Source organism: Tachyglossus aculeatus, chromosome 4, assembly GCF_015852505.1.
Source record: "Tachyglossus aculeatus isolate mTacAcu1 chromosome 4, mTacAcu1.pri, whole genome shotgun sequence".
In the NCBI taxonomy this organism is placed as follows: Eukaryota; Metazoa; Chordata; class Mammalia; order Monotremata; family Tachyglossidae; genus Tachyglossus; species Tachyglossus aculeatus.
In genome coordinates this window covers 136,773,265-136,797,021 of record NC_052069.1, presented here as the reverse complement: position 1 = coordinate 136,797,021, position 23,757 = coordinate 136,773,265, and the positions used below count along the sequence as shown (strand labels likewise).

The following is a 23,757-nucleotide window of genomic DNA, read 5'->3' as shown; positions in this document are numbered from 1 at the left end:
TGGCCCAGCAGGAAGCGAGGCATCCTGGCATCCCAGCCGGGCCCAGTGCGGTTGGGAAAACCACCTGGGAAGACGGCCCCTCTCTCCGCCTCGTCTCCAACTCCATTTTGATTCCAGGCTCCTAGGACGGGGGCAGCTCGGAGACCTGATCTGGGAAGTTCAGCCTTTCACCTGGGATTTCAAGTAGGTCATGAGGGGCGGGAACAGAGAGATCACTCCCTCAGACTCTATCCTCTCTGGGCCTAACCTGGAATCCGTCCCAGGGCAGAGCGTCTACACCCTGACTTCCGACGGAAACTGGGGTAGAGATGAATGCCCATTCTTCCTGATCCCATCCAGGAGCCTCAACACCCATGCATTTCTTTGTTTTACTTGCTGGTGTTGGCACATTTACCCTTGTATCTATGATTTATACCTTTCCTTGATCGCTAATGCCGGAATATTCATTCCTTTAGGTCTTCCGTCTTCTCCATGAGACGGGACCCACTTCTGCTTGTCTCCCCTTTCATTCATTCAATCGTATTTATTGAGTGCTTACTGTGTGCAGAGCACTGTAGCTCGTTGCAGGCATGGACCGGGTCTATTATATAGTATTGTCCTCTCCCTAGTGCTTAGTACAGTGCTCTGCACATGGTGAGTGTCCAATAAATATGACTAATTGGAGGTCAGGGATTTTTTCCTTGATGTACTGATGCCCAACACAGGGCTCTGCAGACAGTAAGCACCTGGTACGTGCCTCTACATACATTAGAGCCATACACTGGTTTTACATTCGGTGGGTGCCCACTACAGGCTCTGCACATAGTAGATACCCAGTCCAGATCCCTGCACACAAGAGGCACTTGCTACAGGCCTCTGCACACAAGAAGCACAGAGCAGAAGCCTCTGCACCCTGCAGATACAGCACAGGCTTAGGAGTCAGAAGGTCATGGGTTCTAATCCTGGCACCACCACTTGTCTGCTGTGTGACCCTGGGCAAAGCACTTCACTTTGCTGTGCCTCAGTTAGCCCATCTGTAAAATGGGGGTGAAACCGTGAGCCTCACATGGGACACGGACTGTTTTCAACCTAACTCGTATCTACAGTTCATATTCAATAAATATGATTGAATGCATGAGTGAATGAGTCAGAGGCCCTACCTCCTTCCCCTCCCCACAGCACCTGTATATATGTTTGTACAGGTTTATTACTCTATTTTACTTGTACATATTTACTACTCTATTTCTTTTGTTAATGATGTGCATCTAGCTTTATTTCTATTAATCCTGATGACTTGACACCTGTCCACCTGTTTTGTTTTGTCGTCTGTCTTCCCCTTCTAGAGTGTGAGCCCATTGTTGGCTAGGGACCTTCTCTAAATGTTGCCGACTTGTACTTCCCAAGCACTTAGTACACACTCTGCACACAGTACTCTGCACACAGTAGGCGCTCAATAAATATGATTGAATGAATGAATACAGTGCCTGGCACACAGTAAGCGCTTAACAAATACCACAATCATTATTATTACTATTAGACATCTGGTACGGGGCTCAGCACCAGGGGACACCCGATAAAGGGGTCTGCACACAAGAGGTACCCAGCAGAGTTGTACGTAGTGGAGGCCCAGCCCAAGGTAAAGAATCAATTCTGGGATTACTGAGAGTGACTGAAAGAGGATGGTAGAAAAGGGGGTTGAAGATAAAGTCTTCACTTGCTCTGTCTGGAAGCCAGGCCCGTCTGTGACTCCCACCTCCCTTCGTCATCCCCTCTGGAAAGGCCAGGAAGAGCCAGCGAACAGAAAACGGGCAGGCCAAAAGCTGAACCTCTGGTTGAATGAGAGACCACGCCAATCTTCCGGGCAAGGTTCCCCCTGGACCCAGAATGCTCTGCCTCCATTGCCCACCTGCCCCCGTTTCCTCTCTCTCTTCATTTCCTACCGCATTCCCGGAGGAGAAGGGGCTCACACGGCGTGGGGCTGGAGGCTGAAGCTAGGGAAACCCCAGGGAAAACCACCCTCTCGCAGTTAAGTATTCCTATCAGAGGTCATGAGAGAAAGGAAAAAAATAATTAATGCATCAGATGGAATTCACTGATTATATGGGTGGCAGCCTGCCATACAAAGCCACTCTAACCACAATTGGCTTTGGAGCAAAGTGAAGAGCCTGCACACAGACAAACACACACACACACACACACATAGACATACACACACACGCGCACGCACTTAGCGATCTTTGCTGTTTGACAAGTGGTGAGCAAGCGGCTGTTATAAACTCCAAGATAGTGGTTCCATAGATCTTACCCCACTGAAGTGGTTTGAAGAGGTGGCTTTCACATTCGCAGACGCTGCCAAGTCCCTACCGTCTCAGATATTTCTTCCTGATAGGACACTCCTGACAGGCTGAAAATAGCCGCGGTTTCCAGAGTGGCTCGTCTGCCTCCTCTTCCCCTCTCCCCGGCCATTCCCAGCGGAACCATGGGCCGCTGGCTCAGCCCTGGCCTCTCCCTCAGTGGCCCTGAGAGTCCCCCAGGGCGGAGGCCTTGGCCGCTCGATGACCCCTTTGGCGGATGGAGAAACTGAGGAAGGAGGTCTTGGCGTGTGCTCAGGGATGACCTCAGATGACAGAATTTGAGAATTTGTAGGAGCTGGGGCAGTAGGGACATCGGGCGGCCTAGTGGGCAATGCCAAGGGACCACCCAGGCACAGCCCTTCTGAGCCCACCTGAAGCTAGAGCCTGGTGTCCCTCCCCCTTCCAGAGTCACCACAGCATGGCCTAGCGGACAGAGCCTGGGCCTGGGAATCAGAAGGTCAAGGGTTCGAATCCCTGCTCCGCCACTTGTCCGCTGTGTGACCTCGGGGAAGTCACTTCACTTCTCTGGGACTCAGTTCCCTCATCTGGAAGATGGGGATGAAGACTGTGAGCCCCATGTCGGGCAGGGACTGTGTCCAACCTGATTAACTTGTATCCAGTACATAGAACAGCGCTTTGCACATAGTGAGTGCTTAACAAATACCATCATTATCTACCCCAGAGCTTAGTACAGTGCCTGGCACACAGTGAGCGCTTAACAAAGCGAGAAGCAGCATGGCTCAGTGGAAAGAGCCCGGGCTTTGGAGTCAGAGGTCATGGGTTCAAATCCCAGCTCTGCCACTTGTCAGCTGTGTGAATTTGGGAAAATCACTTCACTTCTCTGTGCCTCAGTTACCTCAACTGTAAAATAGGGATGAAGCCTGTGAGCCCTCTGTGGGACAACCTGATCACCTTGTAACCTCTCCAGTGCTTAGAACAGTGCTTTGCACATAGTAAGCACTTAATAAATGCCATTAAAAAAACCCCACCAGAACGAGCCTTTCCTAAGACCTCGCTTCCCCTAGAAGCAGCTTGGCATGGAGGATAGAGCACGGACCTGGGAGCCAGAAGGACCTGGGTTCTAATCCCGGCTCCGCCTCTTGTCTGCTTTGTGACTTTGGGCAAGTCACTTCACTGCTCTGGGCCTCTTTCACCTCATCTGTAAAGTGGGGATTAAATCTGTGAGCCCCACTTGGGACAGGGACTGTGTCCAAACTGATAACCGTGTATCTACTTCGGTGCATAGTAAGTGCTGAACAAATGCTATCGTTTCCACCTATTGGCCCTCCCTTCTGTGTCGTCTGTGCACTTGGATTAAGCACTTGGTATTCACCCCACCCTCAACCCCACATCCTTATAATAATAATGATGGCATTTATTAAGCACTTACTATGTGCAAAGCACTATCCTAAGTGCTGGGGAGGTTACAAGGTGATAAGGTTGTCCCTCGTGGGGCTCACAGTCTTAATCCCAATTTTACAGATGAGGGAAATGAGGCACAGAGAGGTGAAGTGACTTGCCCAAAGTCACACAGCTGACAATTGGCGGAGCCGGGATTTGAACCCATGACCTGTCTCTCCACAGCCCGGACTCTTTCCACTGAGCCACACTGCTTCTCTATGTCCACAGCCTGACGCTCTCCCCTCTTTGTAATTTATTTTTAAGCTTTGTCTCCCCTTCTAGACTGTGAACTCCTCCTGGGCAGGGATCGCGTCTACCAGGTCTATCGGATTATGTTCTCCCAAGGGTGAAGTCCTCACGACCTAAGTGATCAATAAATACGACCGAATGGTTGATTGACTGTGGCCAGGTTCGGGTCAGTCTAGCCCGGGTACGTCGCTGATAAGAGGCACCAGGACATTCGAGGAATCTCCTGCTGGTGGTCTTCCTGAGCCTCCACCCTTGTAGTTGGGGATCGACCGTCCAACACCCCGACTTGCCCCTTTCCATCCCTGACTTCCCTCCCCAGGACCCGGCAGAGATGGCTCACCGGTGCCTGGGCCCCGGACCGCCGTCCCGCTACGGGAAGCCTCGTGCCTCTGTGGCCGCGGGACCCTGGGGGCTGGCCCTCTCATCCCAGGAACCAGAACTGCCCGACCTACTGGGATTGGCTTCCTGGGACAGCTTGGCCCTCCTCCCAGCAGGAACCATTTCCCAAACAGGCAGGGAGGACTGCAGCCGGCTCTCCCGCCCATGGGCTCCATGGGCTCTCCGGCCCGGAGAGCGCTCAGAGACAGAGTCGTCATCAGGTCGCACCATATCTGACTCCGGCATCTCCAAGCCAATGGCTTCCTCTCGCTTCCCAAGTGGGAATTCCATGCTCCGGCGGTGGGGTGTCACACAAAACCGCCCCTGTCCCCGCCACCTTCAACAAGCTGTTTCACTCCAGAAAGGCCCCAGGCAGCCCTGCCAGAGGCAGGGAGGGAAGGAAGGAACGGATGAGGGAGGGGGAGGGGAGAGAAGGGAGAAAGGTGGGAAGGGGGCTCCTCCAGGAAGGGAGAGGGCATCCCTGGAGGCAAGGGTAAAGAGAGCCTGGTGGCGGGGATGGCGTCTGGGAGAAAATGTCCCTCTCGTCCCGCGGCCTGGCCAACGGCTATAAATACCAGACTTGATATACGCTGTACCTGGCACGCCTGGCTCCTTACTGGAAGTGGTTTTCCACTGAGGGTAAAATAAAATTAAATGATTATTAAATAAAAGTCAGATTTTTCCATCTGAGCCACTTGGCAGGCAGGAGAGGGAAAGAGGTGTTCCTGACTGCCCATGGCCTCTTATCCAGGGAGCCTGGAGGGCACAGAGAACAGAGGGTCAGGGGGTCTTGGTTCCCAGCTCCAGAGCCCCCCTAAAGGGAGAGAGCTTCCCCATCAGACCGGGACCACCCAGGAAGCACATCCTGGCCCCCGGTTCCGACCCCAGGGTACCCAGAGGGCAGGCTCCATCTTTTCCTTCCTGGGGCATGGTGGACCACAGACTCCGCCCGGGATTCCCCGGGGAGCATCTGGCCAGCGGGGTGCTTTGGCTTTAAGGCCGGGAGGAGCGGCCTCTGAGAAGGAAGGAGTTCTGCCATGTTTACCGCCGAACGCAGGCTTCGCAACTGAGAAATAAGTAGTCCACGGGGAGCTCTCGGGCTTGAGCTAAAAAAAAAAAAAAAAAAAAAACCCAGCTATCTTGGGATGCCTCTGCTGGTGAGGAGCCCCGTTCAGGAGGTCTGATGCAATGTCACTTTCTACTGGCTGAAACGGCCCCACTCTACTTCCCAGAAAGTTGGGGGCCCCTCCTGCCCTGGGTTTGGCAGGTAAACAAGGTAGGCCTGGGCAGCCGAGAGAACCATCTCCTCTCTGGAAGCAGAGGACCAACGGAGCTCTCTGCGGGGAGGGGAGAGACGGCAGGATCGATCCATCCTTCTACAAAACAACGGAAGGCTGTGGGCAGGGCGGAGGCACAGGTCTATTTGGCAAAGTCCCCACTATCAGGAGGAGGGATCCCCAGTGGAGGGGGACAGGTGCCCAGTGAACACAATGGAAAGAACGCTTCTTAACTCCTCTTGGCCTTGGTTTCCTCATCCGTCAAATGGGGGTACAATCCCTGCTCTTCCTCTTGCTTAATCTGTGAGCCCCATGAGGATCAGGGACTGTGTCCGACCTGATCATCTTGAATTTCCCCTAGCGATCAGTGTGGTTCTTGGCACCTCATAAGCGTCTAACACGTGCCGCAATTATAGCCACTATTATCGTTATTGTTATGAAGATTATTATTAATCGCCTCCAAGTCATCCTGGGGGTGAGCCATGGCATTGTTTCCACCCCAAAATCAGCTGCTGGTCTCAGCCCCGGGTTCTTTCAAGGGCCCCAGGGCCGCTCTGGATGGGCTGGATGGGGTCTGATCCAGGAATGGCACTGTTTGAGCTCTTAAGGGGACAGAAGATTTATTTATATTAATGTCTTTCTCCCCGTCAAAGCTCCTTGTGGGCAGGGAATGCGTCTACCAACTCTGTTGCACTGTACTCTCCCAAACCCTTATTACAGTGCTCCACACCACTAACTGACTGATTGCCAGCTAGTTCCCCCCTCGGGGATGGGCTCGGATGGTACGAGACTCAGGCAAGCGTCTTTTTTTCAGCTCGGTGCGATTAGTACGAAGCCATTTCTACGCACATAGATGGACAGAGACTTTTCAAAGCAGGACATGTGTCTGATAGAGTGTACTCTCCCAAGTGCTCTGCACACAGTAAGCGCTCAGTAGATAGCATCAACTGATTGATGGTAAGCTCGTTATGGGCAGGGAGTGTGTCTGATTATTGTTCTGTTGTACTTTCCCAAGAGCTTACTATACTGCTCTACACACAGTAAGCACTCAATAAATCTGATTGACTGGCTGACTGATAGATTGAAACATGGGAACGGTTTCATCCGACACTGTTTGCTGAGAATCATGTTACATTCAACAGCGATTTCACTACCATGCCCCCCTCCAGAGGAGAAGGAGAGTAGAGGGGGAAAGTTCGAACTGAATGCCTTTCAGGCCGGGGTCAGGACATTCTGAAGTACATCAGCTCTGGGGGCCGATTCTGGCTCCCCTCCCACTATCTGCCGTCCAACCGTTCACGCTTCTGATACCAGCCTTCCAACTCATCTCTCACCATCCACCTCCTCATTCACACCCTCCTTCTGGTCTTAAACCCTCTCCCCTTTCATATCCGACAGGCTGCCCCCTCCCCATCTTCCAAGCCCTAATCATAACTCAGGTATTTGTTAAGCGCTTACTGTGTGCCAGGCACCGTCCTAAGCGCTGGGGTGGATCCAAGCAAATGGGGTTGGACACAGTCCCCGTCCCACGTGGGGCTCACAGTCTCAATCCCCATTTGACAGGTGAAGAAACTGAGGCCCAGAGAAGTAAAGTGACTCACCCAAGGCCACCCAGTAGACAAGTGGAGGAGCCCGGATTAGAACCCAAACCTTTTGACTCCCAGGCTCTATCCACTAAGCCATGTTGCTTCCTAGTCACGTCCTCTCCAGAAAACCTTCCCTAGATAACCTCTCATCTTGCCATTGTTTTCTCTCTCTCTCTGTATTGTCTCTGCACTTGGGTCTGTTCCCCCTAAACTCTTTGATATTCTCTCCAACCTCACCCCCACAGCACAACAGATCCTTCTGCTCTGTTGTTTCCCCTAGCTGCAATTTCTTTTTAATCCCTTCTCCCCTGTGGACCGTAAGCTTCTCGAGGGCAGGGATCGCATTTACCCACTCTACTGTATTACACCCTCCCAAGCACTGAGTATAGTGCTCTGCACAAAGACAGCATTCAATGTCATTGGCATACTTCATGCCACTGCCCGGATTGTCTTTGTCCAGAAACGCTCTGGGCATGTTACTCCCCTCCTCAAAAATCTCCAGTGGCTACCAATCAATCTGCGCATCAGGCAGAAACTCCTCACCCTTGGCTTCAAAGCTCTCCATCACCTCGCCTCCTCCTACCTCACCTCCCTTCTCTCCTTCTCCAGCCCAGCCCGCACCCTCCGCTCCTCTGCCGCTAATCTCCTCCCCGTGCCTCGTTCTCGCCTGTCCCGCCATCGACCCCCGGCCCACATCATCCCCCTGGCCTGGAATGCCCTCCCTCCCCACATCCGCCAAGCTAGCTCTCTTCCTCCCTTCAAGGCCCTACTGAGAGCTCACCTCCTCCAGGAGGGCTTCCCAGACTAAGCCCCCTCCTTCCTCTCCCCCTCGCCCCCCTCTCCATCCCCCCGCCTTACCTCCTTCCCTTCCCCACAGCACCTGTATATATGTATATATGTTTGTATGTATTTATTACTCTATTTATTTATTTATTTTACTTGTACATATCTATTCTATTTATTTTATTTTGTTAATATGTTTGGTTTTGTTCTCTGTCTTCCCCTTCTAGACTGTGAGCCCGCTGTTGGGTAGGGACTGTTTCTACATGTTGCCAACTTGTACTTCCCAAGCGCTTGGTACAGTGCTCTGCACACAGTAAGCGCTCAATAAATATGATTGATTGATTGACTGACTGATTGACACCTCATGGCAACAGGGGATGGGGATCAGTGGGGGAGGGAGAGTCTCTTAACACAGAGGCAGAATTCCACAGAGGTCCTGGAGAGCACACAAACACACACACACACACACACACACACACACACACACTCTCTCTCTCTCTCTCTCTCTCTCTCCTCTCTCTCTCTCTCACACACACACACACACACACACACACACACACACACACACACCCCCAGTGGGGTCATCGCTGTGGCCAAGATCTCCCTTTGGGAGCATCAGGCTGGGAACATATCTGTTTTTCTTGGAACTCTGGAGATCCCCAGTGTGCTCTAAAGCAGCTCTGACAGAAGAGTCCTCCAAGGTGCGAATGTTTTTTGAGCTTGGGATCCAAGCTCAAGGCTCTGAGACAACAGATTCTTGGAGAAAGAGAGATGGGCACACGGACAAACAGACACAGGCGCGAGATGAAAATTCCCAGGGTCCCAATTCAACCCTAACCTCCGGGCCTTTTTGATGCTCCTTGAACGGCCCACTTTTCATTTGGGTTTGGCTCCGAGAACGTCCCTCTAGAGTGGCTGCTTTTTCCTGTGCTTTCTCTTGGGGGAAGAATGCGTTCACCGGGTTCGCCCTACCACCCAAGGTGTCCAAGGAAGGTGTTTTGGAAGTAGAGAACCCTGGGAAGGGGTCACTAACAGGTCAGAGAGTCTGGAAGGCGCTCTGAGAGGGGCAGGTCTCGCCACGTGGGCCCTGTCGGTGTGACCCCTCCGTCCTGGAGCCAGCACCGCTGGGGAGACTGAGCGAGTTCCAGACCTCCCTCGGGGAAAGGACGGTAGGGTAGCCCCACCACGCCACGCTCACTAAGGTGGAGCACTGAGGATTAATTTGGAGGCGCCAAGGCAAGAGACTGGTCCCAAAAGGTGATTCCTTGCATTATCTCCCCAGTTCCCCGGAAAAGCTTCTGTCTCGCGGAAGAAATGGCAGGACTGGACAGCTCTGGAAGACGAGGGTCAAGGGGGAAAGATGGTTGAGAGCCCCACCTGGGTTCCTGAGAAAGCTGGGGTGTGAGCCATCTACCGAGGCTAGCCCCCTAAGGAAACAGAGGCAGCTGCCCGTGGGGTCCAAGTAGCCGGGAGCCGCGCCTTCCCGGGGCAGGGGAGGGAGGCCCATCTGGACAGTGCCGCTATCCCCCTGGCCCCCCCGCCACCCACCATGCGCCGACGCCAACTCGCTTGGAGGCTCCGGAGGCCCGGTTCCACGGAAATTGACCGCCCGGAGGACGCCCAGACAAGAGCGGCGGGTGCGCCCCGGCCCTCCCCGGCCGGTTCCTGCTGTGGGAACAGAGTCCCGGGCCCAGCCGTGCTGGGAACGGGGACTCACCCGTCGGGTGCCCCCCAAATATCAAGTTGACGCACGTCTCCGGGACGCGGGCTGAATCCTCAACTCTTGGCGGGGTCTATAGAGCCACGGTTCGCCCTTCCCGTCTCACGGCACTTTCCAGAAGTGTCATCGGATGACAGATTAGACCGCCCATCCGTGTGGACTTGGGGAGGGGTGGGGGGGGCCTCGGCCCATCCATTATGGGTTCAAAGCCGTCCTGGCATGAATCGAGTCACAGTGGTGTGAGGGGCTCATCGATACAAGAGGTCCTACAGCTTTAAGCAATACCCTGGCCATCCCCAAGTTTTCAGAATGCACACGATGTCAGCCTTGAAGACAAGAGGCCCTGCATCATCATGGCAGGAGAGACAAAGACAGCCCCCTTTTTTGAACGGACAAAAAAATGATTGTTTTAATAGGAGAGAAGCATCAGTCATTGACTCTTACTTCATTCACACTTTCTATCCGACCCCATCCATCTTCGGAGCCAAGAGATGACAGGGCCCGGGAGCCCTCCCCCCGGCGCCCCGCCGTCCCGCCGCCCGCCCCTGCCCACCCCAAATTCGCCCCGGCACATCAATACGCCCATTAGGGGTCATTGGAGTGGCCTCGAGCGACCATCCCTTCCCCCTCGCCCGGACCCAACTCGCAGGGTCCCCGGGGGAGGTAGGGAGATGCCCAGGCGGGGCCCCCACGGCCCGGTCTCCGTCCCTGGTCCGCTCCGAGGGAGCTGGGGAGACGGGTCGCGCCAACCCACCGAACCCAAACCCGGAATGCAAATCCCTTCATCCTCCTGACATGTTTCTCGGGGGGCATTATCTGCAGACAAAAGTACGCTGCGTGCGGGCGGTCTCTGCATCACTGCCCCCTCTGTGAGCATGACACCTGCTCAGGGCCGCGAAGGATCCTTTTGCTGCATCTGCAGAAGCCAACTGGAGCACAATGGCCCCGACGGCTTGGGGGTCACTTGAGTCCTTCTACCCTATGGGTCTCCCCTCCCACCCTCCCCACCCCCAAGGCCCGACCCTCATCCCCTTTCACCTCTGTCCGAGCCAAGGGACCCAGATAGCGACATAAAAGAGGTGGCCTCTGGCGCGGGGGGGTGGGGGGAGAGCCTTAGGGCTCCGACGTGAATCGCCCACGCCAATCCTCCCTTCCCCTCCCCTTCTCCTTAAGACCTGATGGTCTTCAGTCACACATCTTAAAAGAAAAACAAAAAACAAAAACACAAAGACTTACTTGTCTCAAGTCGATGAAGGCTAACTGCAGCGTGTCCTCCTGAAATCCAGGCACTGGGCCGGATCTGGCAAAGTCTGTGGGAAAGAAAAGAGGATAAAAAGCCCCTTTAACTAACCATGGACAGGGAGATTGGCAGACGGATGACAGGGAAGACAAGAGAGGCTGGGGGAGAGGAGGACCAAGCTTCTAAGGAGTCAGGTCTCTCTTCCTTCAGCGGCTTTGTTCGCCCTTCAAAATTCGTGTCATCAAAACACCATTAATTCCAGCGTCCTGACAGCGAGGAAACTGTACTGATTCGACCTGAAATTTATTCCCATGAGCCGCACTGGGCTCCCCAGTATTTGTTTTGTGAATGGACAAACAACTTGCAAAAGAGACGGGAGGAGGGAGAGAAAAAACTTTTTCCTCTCCACACAATAAAATCTTCAGCTGTGAAACTCTTTTCAGGTTCGAAAGCTATTTATATTTTAGGGCGCGGAAGGAATTTTCCAATTTCATGCCTGCCACCTCCAACCACCGGCATTTATCACAAAATATTCTCTGCCACCTCGTTAATTATCCCCTTGCTGATTATCTGAATGATCGGGCGGGGATGCTATCGCCGGGACATGCTCGGCCCGACGGGCGAGGGCTCTCCCCACGGTGGTCCGGGCGGCGTGGGGACAGGCCCGCCGCGGACATCTGAGGGCCCGTCGGGACGGCCCCGGGCGGGACACCCGACGGAGCCTTCCTCGGTGCCCGTGTCCAGCTTCCCAGGTCAGGGCTCTCCCCAGCTCCTCCCGCCACCCTTCCTGCTACCCTCCAAGATCCCTCCTTCTCCTCCCGCACGTTCCCCCACTTCCATCCATCGAAGCCGGGCCGTGTCTTGCTGGGGGAGCGTTTTACGGCTCCGTCTTCGGCAGCGGCGTCGTTAATGAGGAGACGACTGCACTGCCCCGTGGGGGCCGGAGGAGCGGCCTTGGAGAATGTCAAGTTTTACTGCCCTGGAGCCCGGCTCTGGCGGGGAAAGAAATTCAAAGGTCTCGTTTGGGCACCCGAGAGAGCAGAATACAGAAGTGAAGGCGGCGGCTCGGGGTCCAATTCTCCCAGCTAATCATCATCGTGATGACATTTAATATCAACCCGCTCTTTCCCTCAAGAGTAACGTGATGATTTTTCCCATCGTCTTCCTACCGGGAGCCCAGATCCGGGTTAGCGTCTAGCCCCCTCCAACCCCACAACCCACTTGTGGTGGATTGGTTAAAACTAAATGAGAAATTGAGAAATGTTCATTAGATTTTAAATCTCTTAAGGGGAGGGGAGGGGAGGGGCCTCTGGCTTCCATTGTATCTCCCAGGTGTTCAATATAGGACTCAGTAAATTCATTCAATCAATCAATCAATCAATCAATCAATCATATTTATTGAGCGCTTACTGTGTGCAAAGCACTGTACTAAGCGCTTGGGAAGTACAAGTTGGAGACATATAGAGACGGTCCCTACCCAACAGTGGGCTCACAGTCAATCATATTTATTGAGTGCTTTACTGTGTGCAGAGCACTGTACTAAGTGCCTAAAGCTCTCAGTAAATGCCACTGATTGACTGGAGCTCCATCACCCTGCCAGTGGGATTCCAGTTCCCGGCTCCCAGCTCTTCCCGCCCCAATTTCAGCAGCAGGTGAGCCCGAGTCACTGGAAAAATTGAGTTGGCACGCAGTAATAAATACCACGGATTGATCGATTGACTGTAGACCGTAAGTTCGTTGTGGGTGGGGAATGCGCCTGTTTACTGCTCTATTGTACTCTCCCAAGTGCTTAGTGCTCTGCACACAGTAGGGAGACACCTAAATACGATTTAATAATTTAATTTAATAAATACGATTGACTAATTGATTAAGGGAGAAACAAGGATCTGCAAGGAAAACCTTCCACGTAGGCAGGACTTTCACTGGAGAGCCAGACTTGATTTCTGAGAAGCGTTTTGGCCTAGGAGAAAGAGCAAGGGCCCGGGAGTCAAAAGAACTTTGCCATCTACCTCTGTGTGACCTCGGCAAGTCACTTCACTTCTCTGAGCCTCGGTTTCCCCATCTGGAAAATGGGGATTCAGCAACCTGTTCTCCCTCCCCCTTAGACTGTGAGCCCCATGCGGGATAGGTACTGGATCTGACCTGATTATCTTGGATCTATCCCGCCATTTAGTAAATGATAATAATGACGCCATTTGATAAGCACTTACTATGTGCCGAGCACTTTACTAAGCGCTGGGGTGGATAGAGTAAATCGGGTTGGACCCAGTCCCTGCCCCACTGGGGCTCACAATCTCACTCCCCATTTTACAGATGAGGTGACTGAGGCCCAGAGAAGTGAAGTGACTTGCCCAAGGTCACACAGCTGATGAGTGGTGGAACCGGGATTAGAAACCATGACCACCCGAACCGTGGATTAGAACCATGAATCCCAGGGCCGAGCTCATGCTGGACATGTAGTAAGTGCTTGACAAATACCTCGATGAGTACTATTGTTATTATTTCTGCCTCCCTAAGAACAGAGAGGAAGGGGGGAAAGGTAGAGAAAACAGAATCAAGACAGCAAGCGTGGTTCGTAGGGAGGAGAGTTGACAGAGGTCGATCTCAGTGCGACGTCAGAATTTGGACGGAGCTAAAGGTCGACCAGGGAGTGGCCCTGCCCAGTCTGTACCTCAACTTGGAGACTTGGAAGGTAACGGAAACAAACTCTGCTCCTTGACCTCATGGACATCATCGAGAGCCACAGTCAACGTGAAAAAGCAAGGCAGGACTGCCAGATGGCCATTGGTCGGGGGGGCGTCCACACCAATGCCAAGATACTAACCCTTCTCTCAGACAGTGTGGGCAGAAAGAGCCACGTCCCGGCTCTTTTCTTTTTCTTTGAGTGGCCCTTTGGTGAAGAGCCCTGAAGCAGCATGCTCTAAGAATAATAATAATAATAATAACAATGGCATTTATTAAGCGCTTACTATGTGCAAAGCACTGTTCTAAGCGCTGGGGAGGTTACAAGGTGATCAAGTTGTCCCACGGGGGGCTCACAGTCTTAATCCCCATTTTACATATGAGGTAGCTGAGGCCCAGAGAAGTTAAGTGACTTGCCCAAAGTCACACGGCTGACAGTTGGAAAAGCCGGGATTTGAACCCATGACCTCTGACTCCAAAGTCCGTGCTCTTTTCCACCAAGCCACGCTGCTTCTAGTGAAGAGAGCACGAGTCAGAAGATCTGGGTTCTAATCCCAGCTCCGCCACTTGCCTGCTATGTAATCTCGGGCCAGTCACTTCACTTCTCTGCATCTCATCTGCAGAATGGACATTCAATATGTGTTCTCTGAGCTCCAAATGGGACTTTTGTATTTTAGCGCTTAGAACAGCGCTAGGCACATAGTAAGTGCTTAACGAATACCATGGTTATTAGTAATAATAATGGCATTTATTAAGCGCTTACTATGTGCAAAGCACTGTTCTAAACGCTGGGGAGGTTAAAAGATGATCAGGTTGTCCCACAGGGGGCTCACAGTCTTAATCCCCATTTTCCAGATGAGGTAACTGAGGCCCAGAGAAGTGAAGTGACTTGCCCAAAGTCATACAGCTGGCAGTTGGTGGAGCCGGGATTTGAACGCATGACCTCTGGCTCCAAAGCCCAGGCTCTTTTCCACTTAGCCACGCTGCTTCTCTAGCCACGCTGCTTCTTGGAGGCCCATGCCTACCCAGGGGCTGAAATCCCACGGGTTTCCCGAGGACCATTTCCTTAAGCTGGGTCCCCCGTTGAGTTAGGGTCTGGCAAGTGGGCAACTGAAGGTGCAGGCCTCAGTCTCACTGCCTCCTCTCCGTCCCCCGGCCTGACCCCGGAGAATCCGGGGCTACAGATCTGGCCATGGGACGGCTCGTCTTCAAGAACAAAGCTCTTTCCGAGCTCTAATCCCCGACTCGGGTTTTCGGTTTGATTTTCTTTGCACGAGCCAAATGCCCGTGGCAGCTTCGGCCCCGACAGTACCCCGCCTGGAGATTTTCCACGGCTGGGGCCGGCACCCCCCCCCGGGGGAGGCCTCCTCCAGTCTGTCCCCGGAGCAGAAAATCGCCCGGCAATAGAAGAGATCTGTATGCGGCTGGCTGCAGGGAACGCCTTAGCCAGGCTGAGGTTTGGCAGCCCTGTGCCGGGGCCAAAAAAGTAGTGTCTTTGCGAGGCCTCCGTCCCTCGGCCACCCAGGGCAGTGTGAGCGGGAGGCTGACCTCCTTTCTAAATCCCTTCCCCGAGGAAAGACTGGAGAAATAGAAACCGTCAGCCCTCACACAATACCCAAGGCCGCGGAGAGGGAAAATAAAGGGTTCAAACCAACAAGCAGGAGTGGAACAAAAAGGGGTCAGTCCCCTGAAAATAATGATACGGCGGTTGGGACTCCGGGCCGGGCCGGGAGGAACGAGCCCCAGGTGGGCCCTTTCCTTCCATCAGGCTGCCGTGTGCCACCTTGGGAGGTGTCCCAAGTCGCGGTCCAGACACTGGCACCCGGATGAGAAGTGCGGTCCCGGCCATTTATTCTCACAGCTCTCGCCACACTTCCCGCCGGAGACGGCAGCAGAGGAGTCCTTGTGTGGCGGGGCCGAGGTTCCCGAGGTGTCCGGTGAAAGTCCCAGGACTGAACCCACGAACAGATTCCTCAGAGCAGGGCCTGGCCCAATCTCTTCCTCCCTCTCCTGACCCTGCTGAGGAGAGCTGGTGGGGTGGGAAAGGTTTGCTTGAAACAGCTGTCCACAACAGGGTCATGGTTCACTAGAGAAGGTGAGACGCAGACCAACACCTCTTCCAGGAACTACCCAGAACCTGGAAAATCAGGAAACTTTCAACTGCTTTTTGGGAGGACGTCGGCCAACCAATATCCTCCCCCACACCAGAAGTAGCATCCACCGTCCTCGGTAATCATTAACACTGCCATCGGGCTGTGGGGCACTTGTATTTCAGCAATTATCCCCATTTTATAGGTGCGAATTTGGAGACACACAAAAGAGTGACTTGTTCTAGGTCAGGCAACTGGTCGGGGGTGGAATTTGCGGGAGGACCAGGTCTCCAGAGTCTCAGACCTGGGACCCTTTCAGAGAGGAGTGAGCCAGAGGAGAGACGACTTGGAGCACTAACTGCTACGAGACACCTGCCCAAGCTAGCTGGATGTGGAAGATTGACATTTCTGCTGGTGTCTCTGGCACAGCTCCAGAGACACAGGCCTGGCCGCCCTCCCGGGGTCCCGACTAGCAAGGAAATCCTCAGCACTGAAACCCAGAGTCCTGCGAAATGCAAGTTGGCTACCTTCTGGCCCGTGGCAGGTCCCGAGTCTTAGAAAAGAAACCAGAGGGCTAACGGGGTTGTGATTACTGTTGTCATTATAATTACCTTAGCTTCTAGCCCCCAAATCTCACCCTGGTCTCTGTCACTTTTTTTTATAGTCTCTCATTATTAAATACCGGCCTGTAGATGTATCGTACCTGTGTCACCCTTGCAATTGGATGCGGATCTTTCGTTCACCCCATCCTCAGCTCACGGCACCATGATTTATTTCATTGTCCCTCTCTCCCTCTAGACTTTAAGCTCATTGTGGGAAGGGAATGTTCCTACCCCTTCTGTTATATTGTACTCTCCAAGTGTTTAGTACCGCACACAGTAAGTCCTCAATAAATACCACTGATTAATCGACTGATTGATAAGGCTGCTTAGCCCAGTGGTTTCCTGGTATCCTGTAGGGAACGCCGGGGAGCGTTCGCGGCCATTAGGCGCCTAAATAAATCAGTCAATCAATCAATCGTATTTATTGAGTGCTTACTGTGTGCAGAGCACAGTACCAAGCGCTTGGGAAGTACAAGGTGGCAACATATAGAGACAGTCCCTACCCAACAGTGGGCTCACAGTCTAAAAGGGGGAGACAGAGAACAAAACCAAACATACTAACAAAATAAAATAAATAGAATAGATATGTACAAGTAAAATAAATAAATAAATAAATAAATAAATAGAGTAATAAATATGTACAAACATATATACATGTATACGTATACCCCTGCCTGAAACTAAGCCTGTCTGTCCAGGGTGCTGGACCCCGAGACAGCCTGTCTGTCCAGCCCACCTTGCCGGGGCGGGGCCCACAGAAACTAGCCGGGGTTTCTTTTTGGCTTTGCTTTCTTCTCCCGCACTGAAGAAGCGAAGCCAGGCCTGGCTCTCGGCGGGGTTGGAAGGGGGAGCTGAATGGGGCCTCGCTGAGCAACGTGGAGAGGGTTTTTAGGACAAGGAGCATTATTATCCGGGGATGTGAGCGGTGGGGTTGAAAAGTTGAATCCCGGGCCCGTGTCATTACACACACCCGAGTCTGGCAGAGGCCAGCCAGTGGATTTCCGCAGGTCAGGGGCTGGACGCTGCATTCATCTTCCCGGAGAACGAATCTACTCCATCGGGAATGCGGGGTGTTTTTTTTCCCTTTCTTTCCTCTTTCCTTTCTTTCTTTTTAAAAGACATGAACGGAGTGTCTGTCCCTGAAACCTGAGAGTTTAAGCTGGTAGGCCATTAGGTACGGAGGCGAAGAATTGACTTCAGACACAACAGGAGCCTAAGAGGAAGCTCTCGGCATTTTAACTGCTCAGCACAGCCAAGTGAAAGGTAGACTAGCTTTCTGAAGAGAGTTTAGGTCTGTCTGAAGGAGAGGAAATGAAAAAGAATTGCTTTCTAAGGTACATTAGCAACTTCTCTCCATGATAGGTCATTCTGTGGTGTCTTGAGGATCGTGGGGGAATTCAGCTGATGGATGGGTTTTTTTTTTTTTTTTTTAAATAAAGGATCTTTGGTTGGGGCGGCAAGGTGGAGGGATGGGGGAGGGTTCTTTTTTTTTTATAGGCAGAAAAACAACCTTGCTTTTTAGAAAATCCCCTTGTAAAGTTCTTCCGTGGGATAGCTCGTGGATTCTGAGCTAGGTGTTAGCAAGTTTCAAGGGGTTCCAATCAGTTTACATCAGGAAGCTCGGGTAGATAAGCCAGGCTGCTAAGGGGTGAACTGGTTTCTGCCTTCTTGCCGGAGGCAGAAAGGGGTCTTCTTTTGAGCCCCCTATAAAATCGACTCAACATGAGACCCGCCGCCCCCACCCCAACCTGGGCTTTATTCCACCTTCCGGAAGACATCCTGCCTCTTAGGCTATTCTCCTCTTCCTCCAACTTGGGCCTCCTCACTCCCTTTCCTGCTTATGAATACCCAGCAGCACCAATCGCTCCAAATTCCAACAAAATGGCAAAACTCTGAATCAAGTGGTGGTCCCTTTCCCTTTGCGGCGGGATGAACCCGCCTGCCGCCCCCACCCCGTGGTGGGGGGGCTGCCCCTGAATTTTCCGTGAGCTCCCAGTGGGCGGGGCCATCGGATTGACACGGCTGAGCCGATCACTGGCCCCCTCGACAGGTCCGTGGGAGAGCGGAGACATTTTTGGCCTCCAGATCGCCTACGGTAGCCCCAGGCTGAAGGCTGACAGGCAGCTGCTGCTGACTGGGGTGTGGGCTCAGGAATGAGATGGACAAAGACACCTCGGGGAAGTACACAACTCCATCATCTGGGGGAACACTGACAATCCCCCCAGACTCATTGGAACCAATAATCTCACTCTCCCCACCCGGCCGTCCCATTGAAGCTCTTTACAAAGCTGAGGAGCAGTGAGACTGGCTGCTTTGAGTCTCTTCTCCCTCCCCACATGCCCGCCCGCTCCGGGGGGAGCAGGGGAAAGCGGCTGGGTGGTGGCGGACAGCCCAACCCAAGTGGGGAGAAGGCCCAGTTATGCGCTCTGATCATCCGCATGCTTGGAGAGCGGGAGTCGATTCAGTTTAATAATATATTCATAGAGTTATCAGCCTCGGTCATAAATATCTGTCCCAGGGCCGGCCCCCAGGCCCCATTTCTATTAGAAGCAGGAGGCTGAGTTGGATAGAAATGCATGGGCGCCTGTGTTTGTGTGTGTATATGTGTGTGAGAGAGAGAGATAGAGAAAGATGAGAGAGGGGCGAATTGGGGAGAGACTCCGAGGGATGGTGGAGTGAGCTGGACATTTTTTTTCTTTTAACCTTCCCACCTCCTTCTCCCGGCCCTCAACCAACCTGGGGTTTGCAGTGGGGGTGACTCAGGAACCACCCCTCACCCAGAGCGGGGCTGGGTATGTGGCTATTTCAGCGCTGAGCTATGTAGTTACGACTCTGATGGGGACCCAATGGCTTGCGCAAGATCGAAGCAGTCAGCTGACCTGACCCCTGGTTCCCCTGCTGCTGGGGTGAATTCACCAGCTGAGTTCAGCAAGAGGTTTAAGCAACGTGGCCTAGCAGAAAGAGCCCGGGCTTGCGAGTCAGAGGACCTGGGTTCTAATCCCAGCTCTGCCACTTGTCTGCTGGGTGAACGTGGGCAAGTCACCTCACTTCTCTGGGTCTCAGTTACCTCATCTGTAAAATGGGGATGAAGACTGTGAGCTTCACGTGAGGCATGGACGGTGTCCAACCTGATAAGCCTGTATCTACTCCAGGCCTTGGCACATAGGAAGTGCTTAACGGATACCATTGAAAAAAAAATACTTGGCTAACTTTGAGAAGTTAAAGATTGTATGGTCAAGCATAATCTATGTCATTTTCAGGCAACAAGTCCATTTTTTGAAAGAGCCAAGGGAAAGGAAATCAATCAATCAATCAATCAATCAATCGCATTTATTGAGCGCTTACTGTGTGCAGAGCACTGTACTAAGCGCTTGGGAAGTACAAGTTGGCAACATATAGAGACAGTCCCTACTCAACAGTGGGCTCACAGTCTAAAAGGGGGAGACAGAGAACAAAATCAAACATACTAACAAAATAAAATAAATAGAATAGATATGTACAAGTAAAATAAATAAATAAATAGAGTAATAAATATGTACAAACATATATACATATACACAGGTGCTGTGGGGAAGGGAAGGAGGTAAGATGGGGGGATGGAGAGGGGGATGAGGGGGAGAGGAAGAAAGGGGCTCAGTCTGGGAAGGCCTCCTGGAGGAGGTGAGCTCTCAGTAGGGCCTTGAAGGGAGGAAGAGAGCTAGCTTGACGGATGGGCAGAGGGAGGGCATTCCAGGCCCAGGGGATGACGTGGGCCGGGGGTCGATGGCGGGACAGGCGAGAACGAGGCACGGTGAGGAGATTAGCGGCAGAGGAGCGGAGGGTGTGAGGTGGGCTGTAGAAGGAGAGAAGGGAGGTGAGGTAGGAGGGGGTGAGGTGATGGAGAGCCTTGAAGCCCAGGGTGAGGAGTTTCTGCCTGATGCGCAGATTGATTGGTAGCCACTGGAGATTTAATCACTTCGAACGGGTGGGAAAGGTAGGATCAGGCAGAATTTCCTCTTCTGGGGAGGAGCCGTCCCTTGGAAAGGTTGCCTGTGGGTTATTTCTGGATCCCGGGGCCTCCAAGGTATACAAGGGCTTCAAAGCGCAGCCAAAGCGGGGAACTGTTCCAGGCCTCGAAGCAGTAGAGGGCCAAAACTCAGCAGAGACAAAGAGGGAGCGAGCCCGGGGAGAACCCGGCCGCCTCCTCTCTCAGACGGCGAAATGGGCGGTGGCTGGGACGGAGAGGCTTGGGAGAAAATCAGCTGGCAGACCCACCACCGGCCAGGCTCTGAGACGGAGATCTCCCCCAGGCCCGAAAGAGACCCTGGCCAAAGTCACAGGACCCTGGGTCCCAGGCCCCGGGCCCTTGGCCCAGGTGAGAGTGGCACTTTTACCTTGCGGGGGACACCACGTGCTCTCGGGAAGTCCGGGAAGCAGTGGGTGGGGTGGGGAAAACTCACCGTGGACATGGTTTTCCATTTTTCTTCCCACCCGGTCCCCAGGGCCGCCAGCCAGCCGATCGAAGGAGGGGACTTTGTCTGCCCCAGGCAGTCTCCCAGGGCGGTGGAGGGTGTGACAGTGATGTATAGCAGGGTTAGAGCCGCTCCATCCATCTCAATTTTCCTGGTGGAGATGGCATCCCGGGCTGGGGGCGGGGGGGACGACCCCCGCGGTTCAGGTTGGCAGCACATGCCATCGGAAACCTTGGGGTCCCCTGAGCGGGGGGCGGGCCGGGAGACAAGGTGGCCTCGGGTGATGGAATGTGAGGACGCGGTGCCCTCGAAGTGAAACCTCTCAGAGCCCCCCCCACTTCCCCGAATCCGCTGAGTGGGCACTGCTCCCTGATCCGCGGCCCCTCCGGGGAGAGGAGGTCCGCTTGCCGTTACAGGAGAAAGGATTTCCCTGTTCCTAATGGAAGGGAGGGAGGCGGGCTGGCACCTCGGCGGATGGGGGCGATGGAGGGTTTCTCAGAGCCTGCTTTCTGGTGGGGACAGACCTCTTCCGACGGGCCGGGGCTCCCCGCCATTAGAACCACCAGTCCTCCTTCTCGGGGGACGGGGCAGTGTCTGTTGCTGTCCCAGAGCCCCCTGTGCTTTCTGACTGGATAAAAACAGGGCACATGGCTCATCTTGTGGACAGACTGCGCAGGAGTGCGAGGGATCCCCGCCCTGTGTCACTCATGGGTACGGACAGGGTCGCCACCTGCGGTGACTGTGACGCCACCCTCCGGAGAGCCACACAACGGTGATTTCATCCGGCCCTCAGACCTCGGTCTCCCTTCTAGTCTGTGAGCCCCTTGTTGGGTAGGGACTGTCTCTATCTGTTGCCGAACTGCGATTTCCGAGCACTTAGTACAGTGCTCTGCACACAGTAAGTGTTCAATAAATATGATCGATTGAATGAATGAATGACCATGAGCCCCAAGCCGGGACCCACTGGGAGGCTCCGAAGCCGAGAGGGACAGGTAAGACCAGGTCTCACTGAGGCCACGTCGAGGGGAAGAGAAAGAAGAGAGGATTGGTGGGAGGGCGGTAAATCGGGCCATACAACAGCCTGTCCGGCAGACAGGACGCGTCAACCCGGATGAGGGGAAAAGGGAGATCAGAGCAGAAGAAATTCTATTTGTGATCAGTTGATAAGTCAATCAGCCGGAAGAGAGAATTCACGGAGCGTGTCTTTGCTTCAACGGGACGGCAACCGCTATTTATTCTTCGATCTGCGGGGCAGGCCGGGTGTTCGCTTGGGCTTCCTCTCTCCCAGAGCCGGCCCCGGTCATCGGCCTCCTGGTCTGAGGGGTTCGCCGGTGGGAGGGGTCCTCCAAACTCCTGCTCCGAGGGACAGGGTCGGTCCGGGCCCCGGATGGGAAGAGAGCGAGGAGAGCAAACCGCGCGGCGGCCCGCCTAAGGAAACGGAAGAGATCTGTCTGCAGCTCTTTCCGTCGGGTGCTCCAGGTCGAGACCTGGGCTCGCCGCTCAGTTGGACAACGCAGCTTCCTTGGTCTGCGCCCGCCCAGGGCCGCCGACTCTTTAAAAACGTGTCCGTAGACCTGTCGTCTGAGCTGGGGCTCCGGGAGTGTTTCTTGGAGGGAGAGGGGGAAATGTGCTTGCGTTGGAGAGCCAGTCGGTTGCAAAGTGAAATTTGTAAGAATCCTTCGGTGTGGCCGGGTGCCTTATGCTACATTGATTTAACATTTGCAGGGATTTATTTAACCTTTCCAGAGAAGCCAACTTTTCCTTTCACACTCTGCTTTCCAGCACTGGGTCGGAGACCGCCAAGCTCCAGGTACAAACTCATTCACCTTCTGGGCTGGCCACGGAGGCGGGCGAGCAGTCCTGAGGAAGAGGTTTCCCGTGGGGGTCTTCAACGATGGCTTCTCGCCGCCTCTCGCCTTTGGAGAGGAAGAGACTGGCCGAGCTTTTGGAGGTTACCCACTGCCGGGTAAGCCTCGGCGCAGACCTGAGCCTGGACTCCCACAGAGGGTATCTCACCCTAGCAAACGCTCCTCCTTTGGTTGATCACTCAATCAATCAATCAATCGTATTTATTGAGCGCTTACTGTGTGCAGAGCACTGTACTAAGCACTTGGGAAGTACAAGTTGGCAACATATAGAGACAGTCCCTACCCAACAGTGGGCTCACAGTCTAAAAGGGTGATGTCACGGGGGAGAGCCGAATACCTCTCTGACTCTCCTCTGGCTGCTTTACAGGCAATAAAATCCTCCAGAAAAGAGCCAAGATCCTTCTTACCGTCCTTTCCTCCTCCTCCCCGGAAACTGGTGCAGTTCTCCCCACGGCCCATGACAGCACGGGCCTGTTTTTCCAGCTCCACGAGGGCTGGGGCTCTTATAAAGTCAACGACTTGATTTTCCAAGTCTGCCATCCCACCCGTTCCGCCTTGGCCAGTCGACGAGGGGCACCAAGGCCAGCCGGCCCCCAGGACCCGTGGCCCAGCGAGGGTTCGGAGTTTCTACCGCTTCCTCTGGGAAGTCTCCCACCTCTGAGCAGGGGAGAAGCCAGTCAGTCGTATTTAAGGAGCATTTACCGTGTGTAGTGCTCTGTACTAAGCGCTTGGCAGAGCAATAGAACACACCCAATCCCCGACCACAACAAGTTTACAGTCTAGAGGAGAAGTGTGCCAACTGGAACACAGCTGGCTCACAGTGAGGGGCGCAGGACACACCAAGGACCTGGTCCAGAGGCCTTGCCCCGTGGCATTTGGCAAACCTCGCCTGCCGTGGGCATCCGGGTGCCAGGAATGCCCCAGCAAGTCAACCATCAATCAATCAATCGTATTTATTGAGCACTTACTGTGTGCAGAGCACTGTACTAAGCGCTTGGGAAGTACAAGTTGGCAACATATAGAGACAGTCCCTACCCAACAGTGGGCTCACAGTCTATAAGGGGGAGACAGAGAACAAAACCAAGCATACTAACAAA

The 23,757-nt window shown here is 53.7% G+C and overlaps 1 protein-coding gene across 3 annotated transcripts in view; it reads right to left on the bottom strand.

The window, feature by feature from the left end:
* EXOC6B (exocyst complex component 6B) overlaps positions 1-23,757 on the bottom strand; it is a 388,942-nt gene that overhangs the window by 82,361 nt on the left and 282,824 nt on the right. For all 3 annotated transcript variants that reach the window (XM_038745562.1, XM_038745563.1, XM_038745564.1), the window contains exon 20: positions 10,964-11,037. In XM_038745562.1, the coding sequence (XP_038601490.1) occupies positions 10,964-11,037 (74 nt within the window). The remainder of the gene's footprint in view (positions 1-10,963; positions 11,038-23,757) is intronic.